Source organism: Lacerta agilis, chromosome 1, assembly GCF_009819535.1.
Source record: "Lacerta agilis isolate rLacAgi1 chromosome 1, rLacAgi1.pri, whole genome shotgun sequence".
NCBI lineage: Eukaryota > Metazoa > Chordata > Lepidosauria > Squamata > Lacertidae > Lacerta > Lacerta agilis.
In genome coordinates this window covers 80972680-80981708 of record NC_046312.1, presented here as the reverse complement: position 1 = coordinate 80981708, position 9029 = coordinate 80972680, and the positions used below count along the sequence as shown (strand labels likewise).

Genomic DNA, 9029 nt, shown 5'->3' with positions numbered 1-9029 from the left:
ACATAAATACAGTTAATGAACAAAGCAATCACATATCGTACTTTTCCGTGCATAAGATGAGGTGGTTTTTTTTTTTACTGTGAAATAAGGTTTAAAAACTGGGGGCGTCTTATACACGGGTAGTGGGTAGGGGTGACGGGTGATTGGTTTCAGCCGCAAGCTGCAGCTTGTCATTGGCGATTTGCTGTGTGATTGGTGGCTGCGGAAAGGGCTGCTGAGGATTGGCTGCCGCTGTGGCAATTGTCTTTGCTATTTACTTCCGCTGTTGGTGATTGGGCAGACACTTTTTGCAGACGCAAGCGATTGTCAGCGAGCGGCGTGAGTGATTTTAACTGCCGTGTAAGTCATTTACTGCACCCCCCCAAAAGCTCAACAACTCTGGGCAATCCTCCCCCCAAAAAGCTCAACAACTCCAATTGTCCCCCCGAAAAGCTCTACAACTTTGGGCCATTTTCTGAAATTGGAGTCCCCCAAAATAGGGGGCACCTTATACACAGGGGGCGTGTTATACACAGAAAAGTATGGTACATCTCTATGCAGAAAAAGGACTCTTAGAGTTTAAAGTGGCTTACCTTAAAGTAAGTAGTCAGGACCAAACCCAAAATGTAGACAAAAATTAGTAATATGGACATTGCAGTTAAGGATGAAATAAGGCCTCTTACCTTGAAGTTTAATGGCTCTGAGTGACAGCCTTTTCCCCAAGCAGCCTTTTGAAAGCCTCTTTGACCTCCTTATTTCTCAGACTGTAGATGAGTGGATTCAACATTGGTATTACAAGGGTATAAAACACAGAGATAATTTTGTCCTGTTCCACTGAATATTTTGAATTGGGCCGTGAGTACATAAAAACGGCTGTCCCGTAGAATATAGTGAGAGCTGTAAGGTGGGAGGCACAGGTAGAGAAGGCTTTACGTCTGCCCTCAGCTGAGTTCATCCGAAGGACGGCAACAAGTATGTATGTGTAAGAGATCAGTATGCTCAGGATCGTTACTAATGCGATTGCTGTGGAGAAGCTAAAATGAATTATGTCAATGACTCCTGTATCTGAACATGAGAGCCTTAGGATAGGGGGTACATCACAGAAAAAATGGTTGATGATGTTGGATCTGCAAAAGGACAAACTAAATATAAATGAAGTCTGGACCGCTGCATTCACACAACTTGTTAGGTACGAAACAGCCACGAGCAGATAACAGAGCTTTTTGGACATGATGACAGTATACAACAGTGGCTTGCAGATAGCGATGAAGCGGTCATACGCCATTGCACCCAGCAGGAAGCATTCACAGGACACAGCAATGCAGAAGAAGAAAAACTGCAGGGCACAGCCAGTGAAGGAAATGGTTTTGCTTTTTGCTAGCAGTGTCATCAGTGTCCTGGGAGCGATGACAGTGGAGTAACCAATATCTAAGATTGATAGGTTGCTCAGGAAAAAGTACATGGGAGTGTGAAGCCTGGAGTCAATCCTGATTAATGTCACCATGCCAATGTTCCCCACCAAGATGAGCAAGTAAACCAGTAAGAACACTATGAAGAGAAGAAACTGCATACTCCGATTATCTGTGAATCCCAGCAAAACAAACTCAGTAATTGTGAAATTTCCCTCTTCCATTTAAGTAAGGTGTGCTCTCATCTATAAACAAGAATTTGAGAACAATGATGAAAGAAAATTACTTCCATACTTGATATGACACAGAATAGCAAATCATCTTTCACAGTATTCAAAACACCGGTACCTCGGGTTACATACGCTTCAGGTTATATACACTTCAGGTTACATACTCTGCTAACCCAGAAATAACGCTTCAGGTTAAGAACTTTGCTTCAGGATAAAAACAGAAATCATGCTCTGGCGGCATAGCAGCAGCGGGAGGCCCCATTAGCTAAAGTGGTGCTTCAGGTTAAGAACAGTTTCAGGTAAAGAATGGACCTCTGGAACGAATTAAGTACGTAACCAGAGGTACCACTGTAATTTCATGAGGACACATGCTTATGCCTAGGGTGACATAGAGCTGCTTAACCTTTTCTCCAGGTGTTATACATAGCAACATGTAAAGTGATATTCTCTCTCCCCCCCCCCCCCAATTTAATCAAAGGCTGTTTTTGGAGGCTACACATTTAAGCAGAGGAATAATAAGGAACTGCTTAACCCCCTCCCACCCTGGCCAGTTCACCCTAGAAATGAGCTTTAGGAACTCAAAGTTCTTACCTCAAGAAGAGGTGAGCAACCAGGAATTCTTCACTTGCTCTTATCCCAAGGGTCCTCTGTGGATGTTCAGATTCTTCTCCACAGTCTGCTAATGGCAAATGACCAGGAGGGTTCTTGTTACCGAATGAGGGTCGGGAGAAAAAAAAACAGATTGGCACATAAATGTTCAGTCCGTTTCCTCCCATTTTTTGGTTGTGTGTGTGTGTGTCTAGTTTATTTCTGAGTCAAACCAATGGAAGCCATGGTCATTTCACTCATAATTCACAATGTGCCATTCATATTGGCTACCTCAGATGTTATGCACTGATAGTCATCTTTACTTTATCACATGCTATTTTCTGTGGACGATATAATTTTGACCTAGCATAAGTGTAGGTTTGTCTCTCATTCCTTATTTTCACTGTTCACATTTTAGGACCCCTAATCATAATTAATAAAATATATAGCATGGACAGAGTTTTCCCATATTTCAAAGGAAGGGAGAAATTTTAAATCCCATGTTATCTTGTTTTACTGAGGCATTAAGCTACTCTGACACCAGTAAATCTTATGACCTAAGAATGCAGGTTGTGCCAAAGATTGGCACAAAGCAGCAGGGTAGGGGGCAGTTTCAAATGAAAGGCAGGAGGGGGTTTTGAACCCGATCTCTGCTCTGCACTTTCCCACTGCAAACTCACCTGCTTTTCTCTGAGATGCAATTTGAGATTAGAAATTAAAGGCAGAATTCACCTAACCAGCCTTGTCAGAGGAAGACACAGATTTACACTTTTACATTTTCTGCCCTCTCCTTCCCCCAACACCCCAGAAATTGACTCAAGGGTGCCCATTCACTAACTAGGATTTTTTTTTTTATGGCTATACGTTTTGACAGGAGTGGATGCTATCTGCAAACATAGTAGCCACTTTCCCCAAGCAGCTTACAATGATAAATGGAAGTGTTTAAATTCTATATTTTTTTTCTTGATTAGGCAAAATACCAAGAGAATTTTGGAGTTAGAGGGGACCCCATGATCATCTAGTCCAATCCCCTGCAATATGGTTGAACCCACAACCCTCAGGTTAAGAATCTCATGCTCTACCAACCGAGCTATCTCTTCCCTTTCACAGAAAGAATGCAGAGATATTACATTAATCCACTTCCCTCAATGCCCAAGTAATATGATGGGTCTCTTAAACTTGAAACTTAAATGTTTTATCTGAGCTGAGGTTTAAAATTTGGCTGCAAAGTCTCATGAAAACACTGCTTGGCTAATTAGTTTCAGTTCACATTTATGGAGATCTGCTCTATCTGTTGGTCTCTTAACAGTCACAGGCAACATGCAGGAGACATCATGTAGCAAAGTCTGCCAGGCCATATAGCTTTTGCAAACAGAAAATGAAGATAAATTCTGTATAACTGATTTGCCTTCAGATTACTGAGCTGTTCATTAATCTGAAGGTTAGAAATTAAAACTCACAAGCACTTCGAGATTTTATCAGGTTAGTCAACATAGCCCAAGTAACTTTACCTGTGAAGTTGATAGATGTCATTTCTAAAGCCCCCCAAATAAAGATGTGTACGTAGAACTGCTCATTTTATACTACGTTTGGTGTTACCTAGAAACCGAATCCCTGAAACGTATGAATGAGACCTGTATCATTAAAATGTTGTGTAGGACCTCTCAGCATAATCACCTGAGGACATGCTTTGTGGGAATTTGTTCTTGTCCCCACTGTTCATCCTTAATTAGTTTGAAACAGGACTGCTGGCTTTTAATTCAGCCCACACAATATGCTAACAATCCTCATTAGTTATTTTTCTCTACCTTGTTTTAAAATAAGCTCATTGATAAAGGAGTATGGTAGAATCAGAAGACTCTTTATTTGCATCAGCCACTAGCCATAGCAATAAAATAAAATACAATATACTGAAGACAGGGGTAAAAAATTAACTATACAAAATACATTCTGGAAGTATACATCAATAATCAAATAGAAGACCTTATTCTAATTGTCCCTGCTAAAAAAAATGCAGTTTCTGCTGTCACCTGATTATCTTGATTTGCTAGAAGAAAGGACAAATTGTAATGGTTGAGCAACCTGTTATTGATAGTAGTAGAGGGGAAATAAGCTCACTCCTCAAAAAGGGGCACCATAGTCTATTCCCAAACACATGAACATTCAAGCCAACCCAACAGTGCCAAAATAATTGTCATTGGAAAGTATCTTATGAGCTCTTTGTAGTCTGAGTGAGCATTGTTGTCATGGAAGATATCTAATAGTGTCAGTTCTGGGGTTGCTTCTTATACCTGTTTTGTTATTTTGTAGATTTCTGGTAGGACTGATGTGGAGGTATGTGCCTATAGCGTTGGACCTTGTGGCGCAAGCAAAGCTTGCTAGATCTAGTTGGCCAATTGGGGTGAGGATTCCAACCAGGAATTCAACTCCTGAGCTTGGGGTGCCATGGCCAACCCCCCTCCTCAGACCCCTTATGACGAGCCCCCTTTACTATGTTGATCCTGCCCAATGCCATTTCTGCATCTGTACAAACAACCTTCTTTTCCAAAACTCAGCAGGAGAGCTTCTTCCTATGAAACCCCACAGGAGCATGACATGGGCAGAACTCTGTCCCTCAGTTGAGGCCCCTCTAGTCCTTACCCCACCAGGCAAAAGGGGGCCCTGCCTTTTTCAGCCTAAAATAAATCCCAATGCTATTAGTGGCAATTAACACGATCCTTTGTAGCAATTGTGATGAAGCTCAGAGGTTCTTTTATGTGTATCACCATGTTAAGAAGAATAACTGATTGGGATAAAAGACAGGGCCTATTGTTTCATAGCACCCAGGTTGTAGAATACCCTCCTGGGAGACATTCATCTGATCTCCCCACTTTACACTTCAGATTAGCAGCTGGAACCATTTTATTCTGCTGAGTTTTAGTGTGGCTTTATTTTACTCTTCTGTTGGGGTACACTGTTTATTAAAAATGAGTACAAAAATTGATTTTAGCAGTTTGGACTATTTAGATTGGCTTTTTAAGTTGGGAGCCACTGTGAATTTATCTGATAAATACTGGTGAGGTATGATTTTTAAAATAAATAAAAGGGAGTAACATAGAGCAGGACAAAGATCATTCATTCACAGTCTAGTAGTTGTTCCATCATATAGATCACTGGGTACTGCTGTTGTGACCTGATGGCTGATTAAAAAGTCAGACACATTAGGTTGGCTTTATTGATTCTGAAACCAAACCAATCAAAACCTGCAGAAGGAAACAACTGTAAACTCCGAGGGGAGCCCCTGGGACAAAGAGTCCAAAAAGCCAGCCTTGGGGCCAACTCCTAAGAAGATCACTTAGGCTATACCTGCTTCCTGCATCCAACCACCAAAAGTGAGTGAATCAAGCCATTTACACCCTATGGACTACAACTGCCAGTCAGCAAGTGTAGACAAACATTCAACTCACCAGGCTGCTCACAAGAAACAAATCCACATTTTTATCTATTGGAAACTCAAACTTATTTTGAAAAGGAAATGTATTAATTTAATGAAATCTTCCCTCTCATCCTTTTGAAAGCATCCTTCACGTCTTTATTTCTCAGACTGTAGATGAATGGATTTAGCATCGGGATCACAAGAGTATAGAACACTGAAACAATTTTATCTTCACCCTTTAAGAGCCCAGAATTGGGCCTCAGATAAATAAAGATGATGGTCCCATAGAAGATTGTTACAGATGTGAGGTGGGAGGCACAAGTGGAAAAAGCTTTGTATCTGCCCTGGGCAGAGCGAATCCGCAGAATGGCAAAAATAATGAAGGTATAGGAGATGAGGATAATCAACAAAGTTGTCATGATTATTGCTGTAGCAAAGATGAAATGCACCATGTTAGCCACTTCTGTGCTTGAACAGGAAAGTTTCAGGATGGGAGGAAGGTCACAAAAGAAATGACTGATAACATTTGAGCTGCAGAAGGACAGGCTAAATATCACTGAAGTCTGAGCAGCTGAATTTACAAAGCCACAGATATATGCACCTATTACTAACACCAGACAGAGCTTTTTAGACATGGCAACAAAATAGAGTAATGGGTTGCAAATGGCAGTAAAGCGATCATAAGCCATAACAGCTAGAAGGCAAGCTTCAACTGTGACAAACAGACAGAAAAAGAAAAACTGCATAGTACACTCTGTGAACGGAATAGCATTGTTGTTCGCTACAAAGGTCATCAGCAACCTGGGAGCGATAGTAGTGGAATACGCAATGTCAACCAAGGACAGGTTGCTGAGGAAAAAGTACATTGGAGTATGAAGGTGTGCATCACGGGTGGCTAGGATGATGATGCCAAGATTTCCTGAGACTGTGACAATGTAGATCAAGATAAATGCCAGGAAGAGAAGGGTCCGTAGCTCTGGATATTCCATGAAGCCCAGAAGGATGAATTCAGTCACAATACTGTGATTCAGGAATTCCATGATTAATTATAGTTTCCCTAGGAGGGGTGGGTGGGAAACATTTGAAACAAGTATTTTTTTCAATCCTCATGAAAACTTATCACCATTTTAGTGCAAATTTCTCCTAATAAACACCTTTGTATATCTAGTTTGGCATAACATACCCATTTTTGCAATGGATTTACCCCAAGGTGATAAACTTTGGTTATTTGCAATAATATGTACATTTTTTTGTGAACACTTTCCCCAAGACATGCATTTTTAACCCTTTTTTGGAGAACTACTTCACAAAATTCAGCAAAGTGCACACTTAAGGATAACAGAATTTGGTTTTGCATATTATGGTAGATTGAGAAGTATGAGTTAAGTAGCGTTAGGGGAGGGTTAGTACCTCTTGTGGGGGACACATCATGTTTCTTCAGGGGTAGTTTGTCCACCTTTGGTCCCACTCCATACTCACCTGTGGCTCCTAGAAACTATCAGCATGTGACAGTGTCCAAACCCCAGGATATTGCTTCGACTGGTCGGCTAAGCAACATGATTGTAGCCAATGGTCTCAAACCATTGGTGTGATAGGGACTTCCCTTGCATGTGAAGACAGGCCCCATCAAATTGAGCTGACAAGACCAATGGTGGGTCCAATGGTCAAGAAAGCCATTTCCGCACTTGCTGTTGAGGGAAGTGAGGGTCAGGATGGGACTGGTCACCCTAGGAAGTTAGCCCATCTAGGAAAAGAAAAACTCTAAAAAATATATCCTTTCTGGGGATTCCAGGTCAGAAGCATTCCAGGTCAGGAGTTGCTGAGATTATAGGAGCCAAACTTGAAACGTAGCGGCAGGCCCCATTAATCACATTGGAGGGGGCCACAACAATGGCATTAAGCAGGACATACCTTTAGCACTAACCAAAATACAGCACATGCAAGGGAAGAACAGAGGGACTTGCAACTTTTACTTGTCGTGAACCGCTCTTGCAAGCAGTCAGTGATAAGAATGAAATGGCAATTCAGTACTGTATGCATTTCATTTCCTTCTGACCTCATGATTGACACACACACACACACACACACACACACACACACACACACACACCCAGCAACTCTTATGCCATGACACAATTTGGTACTGCTTAAGGTGCCACAAGGGATTCCTGCTTGAGTTAATTAGAACACATAACATTAACATCCACATACAAGATCACCTGTGCAGGTCTACCTGTCTGGCAGCGGAAGCAATGTGGCAGAAGTGGGGACAGCAGCACAAAGCAGATTAACTTCCCAGCCTCTCCTTTAAACTGAAACACATAAAAAATCTATTCCTCAAACTCTATTTCTAAGACATGGAATGTGATGGGAATTATAGTCCACCCAAGTAAAAATTGAGGGACCGATTTCACACCCAAAATAGACACTTCTAAACTTCTACATTACACACCAACACAATTTATTCCCCGAGCCCTGAGTTTAAGTCACATAGGGGGTGGGAGACAAAAATACCACTGGGCTAGCTGAAGTCCCCAAAGTGAATCAAGCTGTATCTTCAATATCGATTTTGGTTTAGAAAAGTCCTCCATTTATCTTAAATATATTTCCCCCCCTTCTATTCTTTCCCCTATCCATATTGATTTATTATACCCATTCCCAGGGTTGCCAACTGGATTTTTTCAGCGGTAAGCAAGTGTGGGGACTTCCATGGAGATCGAAAGGGGAAAGTCTTGTAGCGGGATTGGGAATTTCTCAATCCAGCATTTTCTTTTATTCAGCCTCTGATGCAGCCTCCCACCCCATCAACTTCTAGAAATGATCCCTGTCGTGTCCACTGCACTGGAAATGAAAATAAATAATAAACACCTCCTCTGGTCCTCCAGTTTTCAGTGCTGTCTCTCAGCACTCCAGGCTCCACGGGTCATTCAAGAAATTCTGCAGGTGGCGAAGGCAGCAGTGCTAGTCTCCTGCCACTCCAGCTCTTTAGTTTGCTCTTCTTGGTTTCCAGCCCTGCATCACATGCCAGGTGTGCAAGTTCACTCAACGCCCCATCTTCCTCTTGAGGGCAGCCCAGTTCTTTTTCTTCATCTGCTCTCCCTCCCACCACTGAGCCCTGGAGACTGAGGTTAATAGGGAGGGGAGGATGCAGCCGCATGGAGATTCTTTGCAATATTTTGCAGAGATGGGAATTAATTGGGAGAAGGAAGGAAGGCAGACTCCTCAGAGAATGTATGCAATAATTTGGAGTTGGTTCCAGCTTGGCTGAAGCTAACTAGCTCCACCTGCAGTCTTCTCTCTCTCTCTCTCTCTCTCTCTCTCTCTCTCTCTCTCTCTCTATATATATATATATATATATATATATATATATGACACACTTGCCCACAAGTATATCCAAGCTCTCCCACT

General features: G+C 41.9%; 1 protein-coding gene and 1 pseudogene across 1 annotated transcript; both read right to left on the bottom strand.

Moving 5' to 3' along the window:
* Window positions 1-632: 632 nt before the first annotated feature.
* On the bottom strand, window positions 633-1633 carry LOC117052102 (annotated as a pseudogene).
* Window positions 1634-5725: 4092 nt separating this feature from the next.
* Window positions 5726-6661, bottom strand: LOC117061107 (olfactory receptor 1019-like). Its single transcript, XM_033173797.1, has one exon. It carries the CDS (start codon window positions 6659-6661, stop codon window positions 5726-5728), a length of 936 nt encoding a protein of 311 aa, XP_033029688.1.
* Between the last annotated feature and the right edge of the window lie 2368 nt (window positions 6662-9029).

Bases quoted from the DNA above. Each gene is read 5' to 3' on its own strand.
- LOC117061107 (XM_033173797.1), bottom strand. From the start codon at position 6,661: ATGGAATTCCTGAATCACAGTATTGTGACTGAATTCATCCTTCTGGGC.